Consider the following 20551-nt stretch of genomic DNA (forward strand, 5'->3'; position numbering starts at 1 on the left):
GCCCACCAGGCTCCTCCGTCCCTGGGATTCTCCAGGCAAGATCACTGGAGTGGGTGGCCATTTCCTTCTCCAATGCATGAACACAGAAAGTGACAGTGAAGTCGCTCAGTCGTGTCTGACTTGTAGCGACCCCAGGACTGCAGCCCACCAGGCTCCTCCGTCCAAAGAATTACTTGGGATGAGACTAAATTTAAAAGTGAGTAAATTTAAAGAAAAATGAAACAACCTTAATACTTACTGTACCTAGACAAAGTATCTGAACAAAAGTAGGAATACTGATTGATCTGAGGTCAAGTGATAATCCCTGAGGAGTAAAGTTTTAAGGGCTGGTATATGACAGCTAGTCATTTTTCTTCCTTTCTTTTGTACTTATGATAAGTGGAGTTCTAGGTTTTAATTTTATTTCATCAGCCTAATAACTAAGCAGGAATTTTATATCAAATGTAGGTCTGATTTCTTATTCTTAATTGGTGATTAGATTGGTTATTGCAGTCCTTGGTAAATTTGCTATAAGGCAGATTTTTACTTTTCAATTTTTTAAAAAAATTTTTATATATTTTTGGCTGCACGGAGTCTTGGTCTTTTCTCTAGTTGCAGCAAGTGGGTTGTGGAGCGCAGGCTAAAGGGCACATGGACTCAGTAGTTGTGGCGCATGGGATTAGTTGCCCCACAACATGTGGGATCATCCTGGAGCAGGGATCAAACCCGTGTCCCCTGCATTGGCAGGTGGATTCTTAACTACTGGACAGTCCCACCTCTATTTTTAATTTGAAGAATATTCTCCCAGGAAAACTTGTGATACTTAATGTCACCCAATAGAATGAAACTGTTTTTAAAAAATCATACTTAGGGACTTACCAAGGACTGTTGGACTTCTTTGGTGGCAAGTTAAAGAATCTGCCTGCAGTAAGGAGACCTGGTTTTGATCGCTGGGTGGGGAAGATCCCCTGGAGAGGGGAATGGCTACCCATTCTGGTATTCTTGCCTGGAGAATCCCATGGGCAGAGGACCCTGGTAGGCTACAGTCCATGGGATTGCAGAGTCAGACATGACTGAGCGACTAACACTTTCACTTTTCACTCTCTGAACTGGAAGCCATCTGATGTGAAGAACTGACTCATTGGAAAAGACTCAGATGCTGGGAAAGATAGAAGGCAAGAGGAGAAGGGGGTGGCAGAGGATGAGATGGTTAGACAGCCTCACTGACTCAGTGGACACAAATCTGAGCAAACTCTGGGAGATAGTGGAGGACAGAGGAACCTGGTGTGCTACAGTCGGGGTCTCGAAGAGTCAGACTTGACTTTAGTGACTAAAAAAACAACAAAAACCAGCAGTCTGGGGTTAAGACCACCTTCCAATGCTGGGGGCGCAGGTTTTGACCCCTGCTCAGGGAACCAAGACTACATGCCACACAGTGTGGCCAAAAAATAAGTTTAAAAAAATCCTGGAAACAATTTTCTGAAAAAGTATGGTACTGAAGTCACAAAGTGTAAAGTTCAACCGGGGAAAAGAAGAGCATTGCATTCCATTGAGATTTACCCTTACGACATACAGCTGGTGCCCCTGCTCACAAGACTTAGCAAGCTGAAGCTGTGTCCTGGAGGGAGGAGTGGGTGTGAGCCAGGGGGGCTGATCTGAGGCAGGCTCATCTGTGATACATGCAACTGATTACTTACAGGTGGGCAAGGGAACTGCAGGACAGTGAGTTATTACTCATTATTTTGAAAATGTTGTCTTTAGGCTTTGCACAGGGAAAACCTAAATAGGTCTTTAAAATGTAGCTCTGGGCGGGGATGGGCTCATTGAATGTTTGGAAAATGAGTTTAAAGTGTTTGTACATTTGTAAACTCTTAATTACACATGTGAATGTTAATACTCTGAGTGAATTATTTATTGTTTGCACAAGTGCACTGGGCAGTATTTTATGATAAATTCTTTAGGGTATAAGTCATTAATTTATATCTTAATATAAAAAGTATAAATTCTCACCTTTTAAAAGTTAAAAAAATTTTTTTAAAAATGTAGCTCTGTAGAAAGCAAAAAGAGCTCCATTTTCATGTATCCAAAGACTGGATATTTTATGCTTAGGATCTTCTATGGCACTTTGAACCTTGTTTTTCAATATTTATTTATTTGATTGTGCCAGGTCTTAGTTGTGACTTGTGGGATCTAGTTTCCTGACCAGGGGTTGAACCCGGTTCCCCTGCACTGGGAGTGCAGAGTCTTAGCCACTGGACCATTAGGGAAGTTCATTTGTTTTTCATAAGTATGGTTCAGTTAATATTTATCCCTTGATAGCTCTTGAACATTTCTGCATATATTTTCAGTTAAATTTATATAAAGATGCCTTATCTGTAGACTACATACACTTACCTCTTTAATTGCAGTGTGTATTTTCTTTAAAGTATATATTTTATTGTATATGCTTTTTAATGTATATAAATTTATATAATTTTAGTGTCCTTAACATAGAGTGTGGGTCTTTGGGTTTTCATGTAAGGACCCCTGGACTAGGGTGTAGGGACATCTGATCCTTGAGCCAGTTCTCTGGCTCTGTGTGCATGACCTTGGACTAGCCTCTTTATCTAAATATCTTGACTGGGAAAATAAGGGGCTTGGACTAGATCAGTGGTTTCCCACTTTTTTGACTATGATCTGTGATAGTCTTTAATTTCTCACTGTGATCAGTACAGTCATAGGTATATTTATCTGACACACAAGTCTCACATGACAATACCAGTCCTTACTACCCATGTTGCCCTCGGATACTTTTCATTCTGTTTACAACACTGGTGATGATCCACTAAGGTCAGTCCACAGCCCAATAACGATACCACTTACAAGCAACATGCCTCAGGGATTTACAGTCTGCTTCTGTTTGAGGATTCTAGATGGTTTACAAGTGAAAAAAAAAAAATGAATAACTGTAGAGTGGTTGAGAAATTCAGAGTCACAGGAGTTGCACTAACTGTTCTTTGTATCAACAGGTTGCTTGGTTTATCTCATAGCAATGACCTCCTACTTACATGGCATTCTATGATGCATAACAGAAAGAACAGCGTGTCCTTTCCTTAGTGTCATAAGGTAATGGACACATAGTCTCAGATTGCCCCGGGTCAAGTTCTAGGCCTCAGGTCATCTGTGCGGCCTTACAAGTCTTCTGTTCCACCTGTGGCTCAGGACATACCTCTGTCAGCTGATAGAAGTGCACTGTTAAGGCTAGGAAGAATCCGTATGTGTGCATGACATAAGGAAAAGCTATTTTCCTGTCGTGTGCAACCCCCTGATATCAGTCATTTGCTTTGCTGTGATATATATGCACCTTCGCATCTCACCCCAGTCCAGGCAATGTACATGTACCTTTGATCAAATTTCCAGTCTTATAGGATCTCAGGTTCCCAGGTGGCACAAGTGGTAAAGAAACTGCCTGCCAATGCAGGAGGCATAGAGACTCAGGTTCAATCCCTGGGTTGGGAAGATGCTCTGGAAGAGGGCATGGCAGCTCAGTCCAGTACTCTTTCTTTGCCTGGAGAATCCCATAGAGGAGCCTGGAGGGTTCATATGGTCACAGAGAGTCAGACACGACCGAAGTGACTTAGCACGCACACTTGCACAGGTTCATTATCACTCAAGCAAAAGGGCTTTCCCAAGCTCTTGGACTAGGTTAGGAATGTCAGCTAAATGTTTCCTTAAGTACCCTGCAACAACGTGACACCATCTACCCTAGAGCTGAGCCAGACTTTGTGTTATGGGGACAGTATTGCTGTATGACAAGATGGCTGTATGAGAATACACAGGTAACAAATACATGGGGAGATGTCTCCAGGCCACTCTTCTGACAGACCAGCTAGTAATTTGGAGGTTCCTACTCCCTGTCTCAGGTTCACCATAAGGAATCACAGAACTCAAGAACATGTTCTACTTATGATTACAGTTTTATTACAGCAAAAGGATATGCATAAAATGCAGCCAGGGAATGCCCTGGTAGTCCAGTGGTTAGGACTCAGCACTTCCACTGCTTAAGTCCCGGGTTCAACCTTTGGTCAGGGAACTAAGATTTCACAAGCCTTGCTGTGCAGCCAAGAAAGAATAAACCAAAACCAGCCAAAGGGAAAGAGAAGAGGCATGCACAAGGGAAAGGTATGGGCGAGTCCCAAATTCAAAGCTTCTGTTGTTCCCTCCCTGAACACCTCCCAGAAGACAGAACACCTCACCCTCCCTGCACATGGCACGTTGATTCCTAAGTACAGAGTACTGCCAACCTCGGAAGGGCACATGCTTCGGTGTCCAGAGCCTTCATTGGGCTTCCCTATGTAGGTCATAACCTACCTTCCCTGGTGGCTCAGACGGTAAAGCATCTGCCTACAATGAGGGAGACCCGGGTTCGATCCTGGGTCAGGAAGATCTTCTGGAGAAGGAAATGGCCACCCACTCCAGTATTCTTGCCTGGAAAATCCCATGGACGGTGGAACCTGGTAGGCTACAGTCCATGGGGTTACAAAGAGTCGGACACGACTGAGCAACTTCACTTATGTAGGTCATGAAGTTGAACTCCATGAAGTTATTCTCCAGCCTCCTTCCCCTCCTTTCCCCCAGAAATAGGGCTGATACCACCCAGATCAAAGTCCCAACCGCCTAATCACAACCCTGGTCTTTCAGGTCTTGCTGGGCAGCCCCATCATGAACCATCTCTTTCGCATAAACTGTCAGGACACTACAGTCTATAATAAACATTCCTATCACTCCAAAGGTTTCAGAGGATCCCGTCTATGCCTTTTCAAATTTAAACTGCACACATAATGTCTTCAGTGGGTATGACAACTTGACAACTCAATGTTTACTATTTTTTTCCATTGTGTCTCTTACCCGTTATCCTTTTCCAGGAATCGCTCCATTTAATTTTCCTCCACTCCTGAGACTATACCGTAACAGTCTTTTGAAATCGAATCACTAGATTATGGTCCTTGCTGCAAAATGGATTGTGACTGAGCTTGAAACCAAATGAAACTGAATTCAAACAAGAGTTACAGGGCGCCTGTGTAACATAAAATGATGAAGCATTTGTGACCAGTGACCTTCCATCTTTGACACAAGCAAGGAAGTCAGCTACACACACTTTGGAGTGTGCGCACGACCGCCACGTGCCATCCTCATCACGTCAAGCTCAAACGCTCTTAAGGACGTGCGCGACCTCGCGCAATATCTCAACTCCGCAGCGAACTTAAGCACCTGCGCAGGCGCAGAAGCGGCGCGGGTGCCTCCCCTCAGGCACTGCTGCGGACATCCCCAGGGGCCTCGGCGACGGGGGCCGGAAGTGACGCATGTTCCGCCTTTCCGCGTCCCTCGCGGCGGGCGGCGGGCGTCGGGACGGAGCCGCGCACTCGGATCTGGGTCTTCGCGGTCAACGGCTGCCTTTAGGGCCCCGCCGCAGCCGACCCGGCTCCTCGGTGGAGAGAAGATGGTGGGCCGGAACAGCGCCATCGCCGCCGGCGTGTGCGGGGCCCTTTTCATCGGTTACTGCATTTACTTTGACCGCAAGAGACGGAGTGACCCCAACTTCAAGAACAGGCTGCGAGAACGTGAGTGGGTCTCCGGTTCCCTGGGCCTCCCTCCCCCTCCCCCCGCGGCGCCTTCGTCCCCTGCTTCCCGCCGGCCGACCCGCCGCGTGCTGGGCGGCCGCGTGGTGCTGCAGGGTCTGGGCCTTGGAGCGCACCCGCCAGAGAAAGGTGATGGCGCCGCTTCCAGGGTTGCTCCCGGCTCGTGTGCCAACGAAAGCGTCCCTCCATTTTGGAGGAACGATTTTTCCCATTTTGTTTTCCCTAAACATGTACTGTGTAAGTGCAGATTCGTTTGTATTATAATTTAGGGGGTTGTGGCTCTTTTTTGCTGTTTATCTTTTTTCGCCTCTTCCGAACTCGAATGTCGGGTTTTTTTGTGTTTTTTTGTATTTTACGAATTTGTGCTTAGACTGAACCTGCAAATCCAGTTTAGTATCATTCTCAAACGATAAGGTTGCATGCATTCTTAAACCCTCTTGGCAGCTCCACTGTAAAGGCTTCCAAGATATGAGTGAATGCTATAGAAATCGCAGGGGCGTCCAAAAGGCTGCACGTTTTCTGTGGCTCAGTCTTATTTCATACCTGCGACATCTTTTAAAAGAGATTTACAAGAAGGAAATCGTGTCGCCAAAACCTTTCGTGTTCTTTGAATTTCGGAGGTATGCTCGTTCGCAGCAACAGAAGAGCAAATTTGTTGCATCAAGAAATAATTTTGTAATCTACCTAGGTTGCTCAGTCAGAATAGTTCCTGAAACTGGAATGTGTAGGTAAATTACTAAAGCCCAGAAAAATAAGAAAAAGTGATTAGCGTTTCACGTGCACTTGGGTCACACGTGGCTGGGACTACCTTACTGGAAACTGCTGCTCTTACACCGTCTGCAATATGATACCTGAACCCGGTTCTCTTGTGTCTCAGGAAGAAAGGGATATAGAGGTGATTTTTTTATTTATAGTTAGGGAAACTAATGGAAATAATGCTGCTTTGGATTCAGACACTGAGTTTCCTGACCCAGGTTAGTCACAGATTAGCAGTATGATCTTGGGTTTTCTGAGTCTTAATTATTTTCTTAGCTTGCAAATCAGGTATTGCCTCTTGTTGGTTTTGTGAAGATTAAAATGTTTGATGTGCTTACCACCATTCTTGACATGGAGAACATCCTATAAATTCCTGCTGTAAATGTAATTATTGGAATTTTTATCATTTTCCTGTAGCTTCCAAGAAATAGTTGGGCAGTGGTGGTGTGGAAGTAGATCTCTGTAAAGAATGGATTAACCCTTCCTCTGGAATCGCTGCAATCCTATTGTTGAAAACCTTGAGAAAACTAAGTTTTGGTTGAAGAAATAATAAAAGCTGTGATTTTGAACAAATTGAGAAATCTGTCATTTTCACAGGTTTTTTTTTTTTTTTTTTGTCTTCCATAAATTTCTTTCTAGTTTCAGTAGTAGCCTAATGACTTAAGTGTCAGGCTTGAATTAGCAGCTAAATAACCTTGGGCAACAAATTTCAAGCTTTAGTTTCCTTCTTTTTTTGTAGAACATTATAATGTAGAATTTAGTACAGTACCTGACACATGGTGATTAATGAATGGTAAAGTCCTGGGTGTTCATTGAAAGGACTGATGCTAAAGCTGAAACTCCAGTACTTTGGCCACCTCATGCGAAGAGTTGACTCATTGGAAAAGACCCTGATGCTGGGAGGCATTGGGGGCAGGAGGAGAAGAGGACAACAGAGGATGAGATGGCTGGATGGCATCACTGACTTGATGGACATGAGTTTGACTAGACTCCGGGAGTTGGTGATGGACAGGGAGGCCTGGCGTGCTGCGATTCATGGGTCGCAAAGAGTCAGACAGGACTGAGCAACTGAACTGAAAAATTGTTTATGAATATAATTGTTATTTTGTATTTTCTTAAGCAAAACATGCTCAGAGTAATTTTGAAGTCCTTCTGTATGGTTGACTGATTTTAAGAACTTGAGAGTGTTTTGTATTTGTGGGGTGTAATTGATTTCAGTTTGGTTAATTTTTCATTTCTTAGCTTAATTTCTAATAGAATATTTATATCTGTAATCCTGTTCATGAGGTTCTCAAGGCAAGAATACTGAAGTGGTTTGCCATTTCCTTCTCCAGTGGACCACATTTTGTCAAAACTCTTTACCATGGCCCTATGGCTCATAGTTTCATTGAGTTGGACAAGGCTGTGATCCAGTTTGTTGCAAGATCAGTTTAGTTAGTTTTCTCTAATTGTGGTTTGTGGAAGCTTCCTGATGAGAGAGACTAACTGGGGGGAATCTGGGTCTTGTTCAGTAAATCTTTAATCCAATTTTCTGTTGATGGGTGGGGCTGTGTTCCCTCCAGGTAGTTTGACCTATGGTAGGGATAATGATGATCTCCTTCAAAAGGACTTATGCCTGAACCCTTGTATTCAGTACCCTGGCCACGCCTCCATGGGAGACTCCTGGACACTCACACGGGCAAGTCTGGCTCAGTCTCTTGTGGGGTCACTGCTCCTTTCTCCTGGGTCCTGGTGAGCACAAGGACCTTTGTTTGTGCCTTCCAAGAGTCTGTTTCGCCAGTGGTGTGGAAGTTCTATAATCAAATCCCCCTGGCCTCCAGAGTCAAATTCCCTGGGGGTTCTCCACACTGGGAAATCTGTTGTGGACCCTAGAACTTTCAGAACAGTGCAAGAGCTTCTTTGGTATAATTGTTGTCCAGTTTGTGGGTTGTCTGCTCAGTGGCTCTGTGGTGGGGCTTATACATCCTACCTTCATTGGAAGGACTGATGCTGAAGCTGCAGCTCCAATACTTGGGCCACCTGGTGTGAAGAACTGACTCGTGGGAAAAGACTCTGATGCTGGGAAAGACTGACGAAAGGAGAAGGGGAGAACAGAGGATAAGATGGTTGGATGGCATCAGCAACTGGATGGACAGTGAGTTTGAGCAAGCTCTGGGAGTTGGTGATAGACAGGGAAGCCTGGTGTGCTGCCATTTATGGGGTCTCAAAGAGTCGGACTGAGCCACTGAATTGACTGACATCTGTAATAAAAGGGCAGAGTTTTTCAAATCAGTGTTTCTGAAGGTTTTTTGGTTTTAGCTGTTAAAAAATAGGTTTGAAGTTAAATCAAGACTTAATTTATTCAATTTTTTTCTTACCTTCCATTAATGTGAGATTACCAGAAACTCCTACAGCATAATTTTTATCTAAATAATCATTAATAAATGATAATTAACCTACAAAGTACCAACTACAGATGTTTTTCATTTTACAGCACTGTATGAAATGATTCATTTTAAAATAAAGTAATTGATTGCTTTAGATTCGGGGCTTTTTGTATTTTATGTGTATTTTTTTAGTCTAACTTGTTAGGTTTACGCAGAGGCACTTTGGACTGATTTCTAGCCAAATACTGTGTCAGTCTGCTGCTTGAATATGTAGTAGCTCCTTGATTTTTCAGTCTGTTATCTGCCCGTTTGTCAGAGATACTGTTTGATAAATAAGTTGATGTAACAAGTTAGTTGTCTTAGAAAAGTAAAGTGAGAGTTTTAATCTTACTGCTGTAAATTTAAAGCAGCTAAGCAAGCTTAAAATTTGGTAACTACCAAACATTCAGCAACAATCACACATTCTTCTCCACTCCATTAAAAAACCATATATATATATGTATGTATGTATGCTTGGAAATCAGGCCTCTTTCTACTATTACCACTTTTGTCATTTCCTGCAAATTTTGACTTAACAAATTTTATATCTCTGTTTATTCCACAAACTTGCCATGTTTATTTCTGAGATGCCTTTTATACTGATGGGCATATCTTCACTTATCTGCAGTGTAGAGTAATGTCTGAGTGAAATTCTGCTTCCTGAGTGTTTGGATTGCCACTCCACCACCCATTAGTTGCGATCTTGGTGAATTATCTCTGTGATAACGTGGTGATGATATTAGTACCTGTCCTCCTGTTGCTGTGAGGATAAATAGGCAGGGTAGGATAGTGTAGGATAGTGTGTCTCTTGAATCTAAAACCAGTGCTTATCCTTAACGTCAAGTGTTCCATGTCCAATCCTAGTGCTCTTCCCAGCACATTGGAATCGAGATCTTTTAATAACTAGTTCACACAGTCTGGTGTCATTCTGCCAAAAGAGAGCTGAACCTTAATTGAGGTTATATATTCTGTTTCTCCACAGTTGCCTAATGACTAACACCTAAGAAAGGTAGTTAGGAAAAATGGGCAGTCTTCAAATTAATAGTAAGATCAGCTTTAACCTATATGTATATTTTTGAAAGTGCTGAGGCCTTAGAGTTGTAGCACTTTACGTAATCTGGGGGCTAGAATTGGCTAGAGATACTGGTGGTAAACCTAGTTTGTAAATGCAAGTTAGAAAAGGTTCCCTGACCAGAGTAAATTAACCATTTGTGTGCACTTAGGTCACAGCCTCTCTACTCATGCATTGAAAATAGGATTTATAGAATTTTGTTTCTCACAGTAATAAAGCATGTCTGATCTTTTGAGAGTTGATATTTATTTGCTGACCCAGTAATAAGTATTAGAGCTTTACCTTTCTTAGCCACATGGTGCCTTTGGTAATTTTAACTGGTTAATGAAACTAACTTAACTACTTAGCATAGTACAACTCCTTAGCTGAGGAGTTGGTTGCTATTGATCTCCTGAGTGTTTGTATCTCAATAGTGCCAACCAGGCACAGAAAATACGGTAACTAATTTAATCCTCATATCAACTCTGTGAAGCAGGTATTGTTCTAAAACCAGGTTTACATAAGGAAAAAGAGAGGCATAGTAAGTTAACCATAACTTGCCCAAGGTCACACTGCTAGTCAGTGGAAGATCTGGGATATAAAGGAAACCCAAGCTTCCTTGTGCCAGCACCCTTTCTCATGGAGTATACAATTAAAGTGAAAGTCACTCAGTTGTGTCTGACTCTTTGCTACCCCATGGAATTCTCCAGGCCAGAATACTGGAGTGGGTAGCCATTCTCTTCTCTGGGGGATCTTCCCAACCCAGGGACCAAACCCAGGTTTCCCACATTGCAGGCAGATTCTTTACCAGGTGAGCCACCAGGGAAGCCCAGGAACACTGGAATGGGGAGCCTATTCCTTTCTCCAGTGGATCTTCCCAACCCAGGATTTGAACCAGGATCTTCTGCATTGCAGGCGGATTCTTTACCAGCTGAACTACCAGGGAGGCCCATGCAATTAAACAGCAGCTTAAAATATTGTTAGTGTCCTACTACTGATCTGATTTTAAAGGTTGACTAATTGATTTAAACAATGCCACTTACTCCTGAGTTTGTACTATTACTGTCTCATGTCAGAAACAAAAACAACCTACAGACTGTAGGGCGAGGGATTTTTCCCTTTAACTGGCAGTAATTATTTGAGTGCTGCCTTTCTTCGCACTTATTTTTGCCAAATGCATAAATACTGTGCTTTTTTTCTCAAGAAAGCTTTTTCAAATGCTGTTTTTAAAATTCTTTTCTTATTTAATAATGCCAGATAGTTTTCAAAATTTAGTAAAGACAGAGTCAGTTATATTTCAGTAATAAAATTCCATCACAACAACAGAGGCTTGATTCTTGGTCATGTGTCTGTCCTGTGGAGGTGGAGGTGGGGGGGAGAGACTTTCTCTACTTAGGATGCTTCCAACAGCTGAGTCTCTTAATTATCTCCATGTTGCAAACTGCCGATCCTGGTACCCCAGAGGGAAGGACAAAGCTTCTGTCCAGGAATGTCCCATTGCCGGTTGCTGACCTGAACTATTTTTATGACCTGACAAATCACAAGAAAAAAAGCCTGAGTTGGTCATGTTTTGCAAATAGAATGAGTACCACAGCAATCAGACTTCTTTTGATTCCCGCTTTATTAATAAAATGAAAATATTCCCTTTCTTGCAGGAAGAAAGAAACAAAAGCTTGCCAAGGAGAGAGCTGGGCTTTCCAAGGTAATAATCTTTTTTTATAGTCCACTTCAAATGTATATTTTGAGAAAGCTAATTGGTATCAGACACTGATTTTATGTTTTAAAGTAGAATTTCTTTCTAAGAATAGTTGTTAGCTCTGTTCCCCTGCAGATTTTTCAGTCCTTTCTTATTTCCCCTTTGTCAGCCTCATAGCAGACAGCTTACTGTGCGAACAGTGAGGGTGGTAAAAGACACTTAGCAAAAAGTTCAAACTTTTTCACTTGGCTGCTCCAAAATAACAAAACATTTAATACTAATTCCTTTAGAAGAACCACGTTACTCATTTTGAAAGTTACATAAGATTATTCACACCCACTGATCCACAATCCCACTGCCTGTCAAATTTTTACCTTGTAATATGTAAATGTAGACTTAAGTCTTATTCATTTTTTTCCTTTTCATAGATCCTATGTTCATGATTATTTTTAATGACTAGATTTATTTATTTTATAAAGAGCATTATGTATAGGTAAATGTTAATCACTGGGCATATAGCCTTTTTTTTTTTGTTTAATTGAAATTAGTTCCATCATCTGGATATCCAGTACTTGGACCTACTGGATCAGTAGTAGTTCTTTTTAAAGCAAGTTGAAGCAGTGAAAAAATTAGATCAATTAATGTTACATTTGAGTAATTAACACACCTGACTGACTGGATATGATAATAGCAAGATGAAACTGGGAGGCAGTCACTTTGTTTCCCTGTTATGTCCAAACTACCTTTCTGAAATATGTAATATATTCATTATGTTTTCAGAAGTCTTGTCTTTCTAAGGATATAGAAAATGGATGTGTTACAGGTATAATTCAAAGATATTTCTGGTTTGGTTCCAGACCACTGTCTTAAAGAGACTGAATTTTTTGGTTTCCTGGTCCATGTAATAGTTGTATTTACACTGCACTGTGTACATAGCATTGCCTGGTGTCTGATAACTGTGCACACCTGTAGTAAGAGTGTATATGATAATACTCAAGAACTTCTATTAGTAGTCTAGGTTTTTAAATAAAAAGGGACTTTTTAAATACTTGGTTTACATTTTTTACAAAGATAATGCATAATCATTTAATTTGGTAATATATAACAAGCCTAAAACAAAAACACAGAAAGGCAAAGTTAATTAAATAAGGCTGCTTGTTTGAAATAGAAAAAAAAAAAAAAACCCAGAAGCAGCTCAAATTCCCAACAAATAGATCATGATTATACAGTTATATATTCCTCAATATAGTTATATAAAAATCTATGATAATGGCCATCAAAAAAATCAGTTTTATAGTTCATATTTTGTGGTAAAGATATATCTGTACTCTCTTTTTACTTGAGGTTTGATTCACAGCTTTCTAAGAACTGTTCAAACACCAGTTTTATCAAAAAGGATTTTTTTTCTTGCATTTATTTTAAAGTAGATATTAAACTCCTATCCTTGAGTGTTGTTGAAGAGTAAATTTCTTTTTATCAGCTTTCATAACGAGCTGGGCATGGCATAATTTTTTGTACTGTGTATATCCCTGGAGTAAACCAGCCAGTTACTAAATATTCTATTTTTAAACAGTTACCTGACCTTAAAGATGCTGAAGCCGTTCAGAAATTCTTTCTAGAAGAAATACAGCTTGGTGAAGAATTACTAGCTCAAGGTAATTAATAGTCATTGAAAGACTAGGAAACTAGATAGGTAATAAGGGGCTTTTTTTGGTGCAGTGTGGCTGTGTTTTAAAAATATATTCTTAAAATTTCTGGGATGGGGGATAATTAGGGAGTTTGGGTTGGGCATGTACACACTGCTATGTTAAAAATGGATAACTGACAAGAACCTACTGTATAGCACATGGAACTCCGTTCATGTTATGTGGCAGCCTGGATGGGAGGGGAGTTTGGCGGGGAATGAATACATACGTTTGTGTGGCTGAGTCCCTTCGCTGTTCACTTGGAACGATCACAACATTGTTAGTCAGCTATACTCCAATACAAAATATTTTTTAAAGGGATATTCTAAATATTTTAAGAATTAGGCATTTAATAATATGAGGCATTTAATTTAATAATGCAAGGAAAATAAGTAATTTTACAAATGAGGTTGCTTTTAAAGTCGTTTAAAAGAATATAGCCAATTGTAATATGTAAACAGTAACTGAGAGAAATATCTGGGAATATAATTTCCTCAACTCCTTCACCTGATCTTCAGATCTTTCCCAGTACCTATAGGAAGGAGTGACTAATAGACCACATCCCAGAGAAGGTTAGTTTACCTGTTCAAGGTTACACAGTTAATGGCATATGGTTTTCAGAAACAGTGATCTAAATCTCATCTAGGATTTAGGCTTTGTGCTTTGTGTATTCCATCAATAGAATTAAGAATTCTTTCTAAAAAATTACTATTATGAAATTAAAATCATTTTTCAAATTTGAGAACCATAATTCATTCAATAATTGAGCTTCTTAAATGTATTTATATTTTTATTGTCAAAATAGCTTTTATCACAAAAGTAGCTTTGAAATAGTTGCTGTCGTTAGTAGAAATGGTATCAAGTGTTGTTTTTCTTATTCTCACTGTTGTATTATAATAGATTTTGACATTATTGAACTACATGATGCAGGTCATTTGTAGATTTTTAATCATTGGGCAAAGTAAAGCACTTAAGGCCTCATAAAGATCATTTGAGACTGTAATTTCATTACTTTAATATTGAAAGAAAAGTAAAGCATGTATAATACCTATTTCTAAGGATAGAGATTGTAATATTTCAACTTATGCAAAGGTGCTGTCAGTATTTGTTCATACTCATAAAGATGTCAGTTTATGACAATCAAATTTCCCTTCTAGCCTCCAAAATAAACATGATGTAAAAAAATTTATCTCAGATACTGTAGTCCTGTCCCAGTTACTTGATTATCTTAGAGATCACTTACTGTGGCCGTTTCTCTTTGACTTGAGCTGTTAGATATATATTCACAAGAACAGTTAACTCATGAGGGGAGTGAAGGGGTCAGGAAAGGATAGGGAAGTGTTTTTTATTCTTTATTTGAAGCTTATATTCCACATTTCAGCCTAGCACACCCCAAGAGTTATGTAACTCAGCTGCTAAGCTGCCTTTATTCTGGTGGAATCCACCAAACCAGCCTGAGGTTAGAATTAGGTAAAGGTAAGCCATGAGAAAGCATAAGCAGTTTAGGCAGTGAGTCTCATTGCTTGACACGGCCTCCCTCTTGCAGGTGTCTTCATCCGTGATAACTGAGCAGTATCTCAGGATAAGTGAGTAGGATCAAGGCTGCAGTGTGGAGAGGAAATGGTTTCATTTCTACACTAAATTGCTGTGATTGTTTACAAACAGTTTCCAGTGTGTTTAGAAGTTTTAGGAGGTGTCTCAGCCAGAGATCCCCTGTGTTCTACACATACCACTCTGGTAGCAGTTCTGTTTATTTCCATTTAATAATCAGAATTAATATTCTCAGACAGTACTGTGAGCTCCTCTGTTGCCTGTAAATTCCGTGGCCTGAGGATTCAGTGGCCATTGGGGCATCTTAATTTCCAAGTCAGTGGAGCCCTTGTGGCCCTGATGGAGGCCCAGTCCTATGTGGAAGACCTGTGCCTTACATTTTCCATTTTTAATGCTTCTTTGTAGAATTAAAGCTTTCTTCAATTTGAGTAGTTTAAATAAAAATGTTACGTAGCAGGCAGTTCCTCAGTTACCAGTCCCTTATTTGGTCCCATTCGTACTCAGGGTTGGAAAACCTTTGTGTTTATTGGTTTATTATAAATAATACTATCTAGGAGTAACCAGCGGTAGGAGATGCACAGGGTTAAGGGGTGGAGAACTTTCATGCCTTCTCTGGAGGTGCCACCCTTCTAGTCTTTGATATATTTACCAACCCAGAATCCTAAGAAATAATTTTTTGACAGAATTTGTTCATTTTCACCTGAAGAGTTACAAATGGTCCAGTCCCTACATTAAATTGCTAGCAAGCCTAGAAAGATCACCACTCATTGAAAAAGAGAATCAGTGAAACTGTATAACAAGTGCGGGAGAACATGAGATAAACCAGGGAAACATTTTCAGGTCTCCTTCAGGCTGCACCTTGAATTTCCTGAGAGAGAAGGCCTAGACATTGAGGAAAGGGAGAGCATTCTGCCCAGCAGAGGAGTGGATGGTGACTTCCATCTTGTGACACTTGGTTTGATCTTGCTCTGCTATGTCCTAAGTGGATTATATGCTGCTTTCTAAGCTGTTTCTCAAGGTACCACTTGAGACCTGGCCATTCAGTCAGCAAAAGTTTTATGAAGGTTGTAGCAACATTCCATGTGAAGGAAGCTCAAGATGACAGGTTGACCACTCTTGAGGTTGTGTCATTGTATAAGTGTATCCTGGGTCTACAGGATTCTTAGGCAGAGAGGATAACTGCCGGTGATGACTAGGTTCAGCAGAGATTAAAGGCCTGTAGGTGTCTACTTGCGTGTGGTGATATTCACATAGTGTGAGGGGTTTAAAGTGAAAGTGGGCCTGTCCACCTCAGTCCTCCAGTCTTCCAGTTCTCTCTTCTCGTAAAAAACTGTTTCGTTGTTAGCAACTTCTTAAGTAACCTTTGAGAAATACTCAGTATATAACTAGTAATAAACTTAGACATTTCTGTACCTTAATTTCCCCCGCTTTGAAAGTGTTACTGGAGTCCCTTCATACATATAACCTGACTTATTCCTGTTGGTGGCTTAGTTATACGAGTGTACTATATTTTCTAGATTTTTACGTGCGTGATGTTTTCGGTCGTTATCATTTGGACATATAGTGACCTCAGGGTTGAATTTTGGACAAAGGCAAAGGCTTTTCCAGTCACACGGTATTTTTATGTAAATCTTGCAGGTGAATATGAGAAGGGCGTGGACCATCTGACGAATGCGATTGCTGTGTGTGGACAGCCGCAGCAGTTACTGCAGGTGTTGCAGCAAACTCTCCCACCACCAGTGTTCCAGATGCTTTTGACTAAGCTCCCGACAATTAGTCAGGTAAAGGTCTGGACTGTGCGGGAGTGAGTACAGTCTGAGAGTTCGGCATTTAAAAACGAGCCTCGTGAGCATGGTGACGTGAGACTCCTCCGTATAGTGAGAATAGTGCTAGAGATGCCAGTGCTTGACCAATAGAAACACACCCCGACGAAGGGGCAGAGAACCTGGTGATCATGCCCAGGAGCGGGACTGGAAGTCAGTCTCTCTAGCGCTAAATCTCAGGCCTTGGTGTTCAGATCCCCAAATTGAGATCACTCCCAGCTGAGAGAGCTTCTGAACCTAGCTTTCTGCCACCTCTTTTGCGAGACCTCTTGGTTACGTGGCAGAGGACAAAGGAGCCACGATGGCACAGCCTAGGAAACAGACCCTTGAAGGCCTGTGGCTCCCTCAGACTTCACGTATCTGAAGGCCTCAGTATCTCTGCTAATGCTGAGTTGGGCTTTGAGTTTGGAGCTGTTCGATACATCCTCATTGATACAGTAGGTTAAGCATAACTTACAAGTTGATTAAAATGCATCCCATTCATTTTAAATACTCAGGAGCCCCAAATGAATCTACTTTTTGGAATATTATGTCTATTAAATGAATTTTCATGGTTGATATAATTGAAAATTAATAAAAATGACCGGTTAATTCTTTAAACTGAGCTTTTACTCATCTAGATTGGAAAGATCTAAAGGAGAGAATTGAAAGAGCAAGAAGCTGGGTCTTGAACCTTCTTATTTTATTTTTTGATCCTAATGAATGTGGTTCCCAGTCTCTTGTCAAAATCCTCTAACATTACTCACCTTTTGGAAGACAGCATAGCGTAGTGCTTTTGGAAAATTGACCTGAGGATGATGTCTTTTGAAATATGGATGATTTCAGGATGAAGCTTGAATTCCTCAGCAAGAATGGCCTTTTTTACTTTGTTCGCTTGTGCCATGTTACGTGGAAATATTTTCAAAATACTGATATATCGGAATACTGTATTCCTTCTTTGTATGATGACAGACCATTTACAGGCCAATAAGGAAATGTTTGGAGGATAGAATGGTCACTAAAACACTAACCATTATTTTTAGTTCATATGGGAGTGAATAGAGATCTTAAATTCTTTTTGATTTTAGTTAAAAAATTGACTAACATAACACAGTATAATGTTATGCTTCCTTTATTTTATTGACTTGAATTTTGAGGTGGGGCTGACAGATTATTTTCTTAAAAATGGTGTATGAAGTATTAAATATTAACATTTCAATATGAATAAACTTCAGGGAGATTGGAATCAGAGATCAGAAAAGCATTTTATGTTGAACTTAGAATCCTGATTAAATGCTTACACTTTTAAAAATTTATAAGTATTTATAAATATTTTCTCTTTCAGAGAATTGTAAGTGCTCAGAGCTTGGCTGAAGATGATGTGGAATGAGAAACAAATGTCAACATAATGATCTCAATTAAAACACATTTTTAAAATCTTAACTCAGAAGATGATCAGCTCTGGGAAGTAAGGGCAGATAAGCTTGTTACGGACTGTCCTCCACAGTGAAGTCTACCAAAGTTAATTTTTACTTTGTGTAGATCCATTTGTCTGTTTTATTTATTTTTCCCAGTGAAAAGTGTATTTTGATAGAGAGCTTTTCATTTTATAAATACACTATGAATTACTGAAATATGCATTTTGTTTATTCCTAAAATGTGTAATTAGAATGTACATATAACATCCCATTACATTAAAAATACCCAGTGCTCGGTTTTGAAAGGCCCAAAAAAATGTAGAAGAAAACTAAAGAATATACTTGTTTTGCTCTACATTAGAAAGTTGGCTGGAAACTTGTGTTGATCAAAACTGAGCATTAAAATAAGAGATTATTTCTTTCCATTTAATCTCTTAAATATGTGTAATGTGCTGCTATGCTATAATAACAACTTCACCCCCTCCCTTGAAATGTTTTCTTTAAATCAGTGGGTTTGATGTATTCTGGATATTTATCTCCTTGTATTTTAGATACATGTAGTTGCGGATAGCACCAGGAATTAGATGCTATACATTCTTCATCTGGCTGAGTAAGCTTTACCAGTTAATGTCTGCCCACTCGCCTCATATATAGACTGAGGAAATAGGTCTGCTAATTCAGCTTCTAATTCCTTTGGTTCTGTGCAGCATTTTCAAATCCCTCTTTCTGAGGGAAATACGTGTTTGGGCAACCAGCCCTTGCATTTTTTTATACTCTAAATTTTGCATGCTTGCCTGACTTAGTATTCCTGAATTGTTTTTTTTAAAGGTATAACGTGTTGATTTTCACTGAAATCATGGTTCTGTCACTACTTTGGTAAATTAACCTGAAATGTAACCTTCACGGTAACTGGGACGATATGCTTGTAAAAGTGTGTGTTCCCTTTTGCGTTTATCCTGAGTGTACCTCTTTAATCCCCTACCAACCCTTATCTTGTATGAGAATAAGGTGTAACTTTGTGGCTGAAGACTTTAATGAAGATAATGGGACCTTTTCTCTAAATAGTGACATACTATCTGCAGCCACAGATTAAATACCAGACCTAAGAATAAAGATCCTTGGTACTTAGCGGTGTCTGTTGAGTGGCATTTCTCATTGTACAGATTGCTTTTATTCTGTCTGAAAGTCTGTGGAGAGACCTTTTCTATGTACATATTTTCTTAATAGGATTTTGTGGTGGTTGTGATGTAGTGGGAAGAGTTTGGAGGATGGTTTAAGTTTGCGCCTCTGGATAATCACCTAGCCTTGGGCAAAGCCATGTTACATCTCTGGACTCCAGTATTCTCATCTGTACAATAAGAACATCAGACTAGGCCACTCACACTTGCTGGTAACTCTTCCTCAGGAACCTTTCAGGTTTGTGATCCTGAGCCCTTAAACTGTGCTTTTTTCCAGTGACAACCCTGCAGGCTCTTTAGGGGGTGAGGTGGGATGAGGTGAACACAATCATGTTGATCGGTTCATTTTCCTAGTAGGATCCCAAATCCAAAGTAGTGCACTGGTGCCCAGTCCGTGATTGGCCATGCAACTAGGAAGCAGTCTTCGTTCCTGCGTTTGCCAAATGGGGACGGACTGGGACAGTCGGGGATTACAGGCGAGGAAAGAGCAAGGGGCAGACAGCTGGCCAAGAGAGGAGGAGGGGTCGGCCTAGGTTTTATTTTAGGAGGGGATGCTTACTATGTGCCCTTGTGAACTCTAATGCAGTCCAAGCTGGGTGTCACTTGGCTCTATGGAAAATAATTGCTTTGCTTTAATGCTTACGGAAGAGGCAGTGAAGTGCTTATAGTAGAGCTGATTTTGCCCAGGACATATTACTTGAATGACAGTTTCGGTGCTTAAAAAATTGTTCAGTCACTAAGTTGTGTCCGACTCTTCGCGACTCCATGGACTACAGCGTGCCAGACTTCCCTGTCTTTCACTATCTCCCAGAGTTTGCGCAAACTCACGTCCATTGAGTCCTTGATGCTATCTAACCGTCTCATCCTCTGCCTCCCCCTTCTTTTGCCTTCAGTCTTTCCCAGCATCAGGGTCTTTTCCAGTAATCGGCTCTTCGCATCAGATGGCCAAAGTAGTGGAACTTCAGCTTCATTCAGCATTGGTCCTACAAATGCATATTCAGGGCTGATTTCCTCTAGGACTGATTGGTTTGAACTCCCTGCAGTCCAGTGGACTCTGAAGAGTCTTCTCCAGCACCACAATTCAAAAGTATCAGTTCTTTGGTGCTCAGCCTTCTTTATGGTCCAGTTCTCACATCTGTACATGACTACTGGGAAAAACAGGCCTTTGTTGGCAAAGTGATATCTCTGCTTTTTAATACGCTGTCTAGGTTTGCCATAGTTTTCCTTCCACGGACCAAGTGTCTTTTAATTTCATGGCTGCAGTCACTGTCCGTGGTGATTATGAAGCCCAAGAAATTGAGTCACTTACCACTTTTACCCCTTCTGTTTGCCATGAAAAATTAGATACCACTTTTGAAAACTATAGCAATATTACTATAGCTATATTGTGTTTAAAATTACTGCCGGTACCA

General features: G+C 40.6%; 1 protein-coding gene and 1 non-coding gene across 2 annotated transcripts; both read left to right on the forward strand.

The window, feature by feature from the left end:
- The first annotated feature begins 5238 nt into the window (after positions 1-5238).
- Positions 5239-19095, forward strand: TOMM20 (translocase of outer mitochondrial membrane 20). Its single transcript, XM_052639982.1, has 5 exons — positions 5239-5579; positions 11465-11511; positions 13079-13160; positions 16380-16522; positions 17889-19095. The coding sequence occupies exons 1-5, from the start codon at positions 5459-5461 to the stop codon at positions 17931-17933; spliced, it is 438 nt and encodes a 145-aa protein (XP_052495942.1). The 5' UTR covers positions 5239-5458; the 3' UTR covers positions 17934-19095.
- LOC128049147 (small nucleolar RNA SNORA14) lies at positions 6017-6151 on the forward strand. The gene has a single exon (XR_008199510.1). It is a non-coding gene; the product is annotated as a small nucleolar RNA SNORA14 (small nucleolar RNA).
- Positions 19096-20551: the final 1456 nt, after the last annotated feature.

The sequence above is a fragment of the Budorcas taxicolor genome, chromosome 5 (genome assembly GCF_023091745.1).
Source record: "Budorcas taxicolor isolate Tak-1 chromosome 5, Takin1.1, whole genome shotgun sequence".
Lineage (NCBI taxonomy): Eukaryota > Metazoa > Chordata > Mammalia > Artiodactyla > Bovidae > Budorcas > Budorcas taxicolor.

Excerpts from the sequence above, each read along its gene's own strand:
- TOMM20 (XM_052639982.1), top strand. The coding sequence starts at position 5,459 with ATGGTGGGCCGGAACAGCGCCATCGCCGCCGGCGTGTGCGGGGCCCTT. Across the intron at positions 5,580-11,464 it reads CAAGAACAGGCTGCGAGAAC|GAAGAAAGAAACAAAAGCTT; the intron begins GTGAGTGGGTCT and ends CCTTTCTTGCAG. Across the intron at positions 13,161-16,379 it reads TGAAGAATTACTAGCTCAAG|GTGAATATGAGAAGGGCGTG; the intron begins GTAATTAATAGT and ends TAAATCTTGCAG.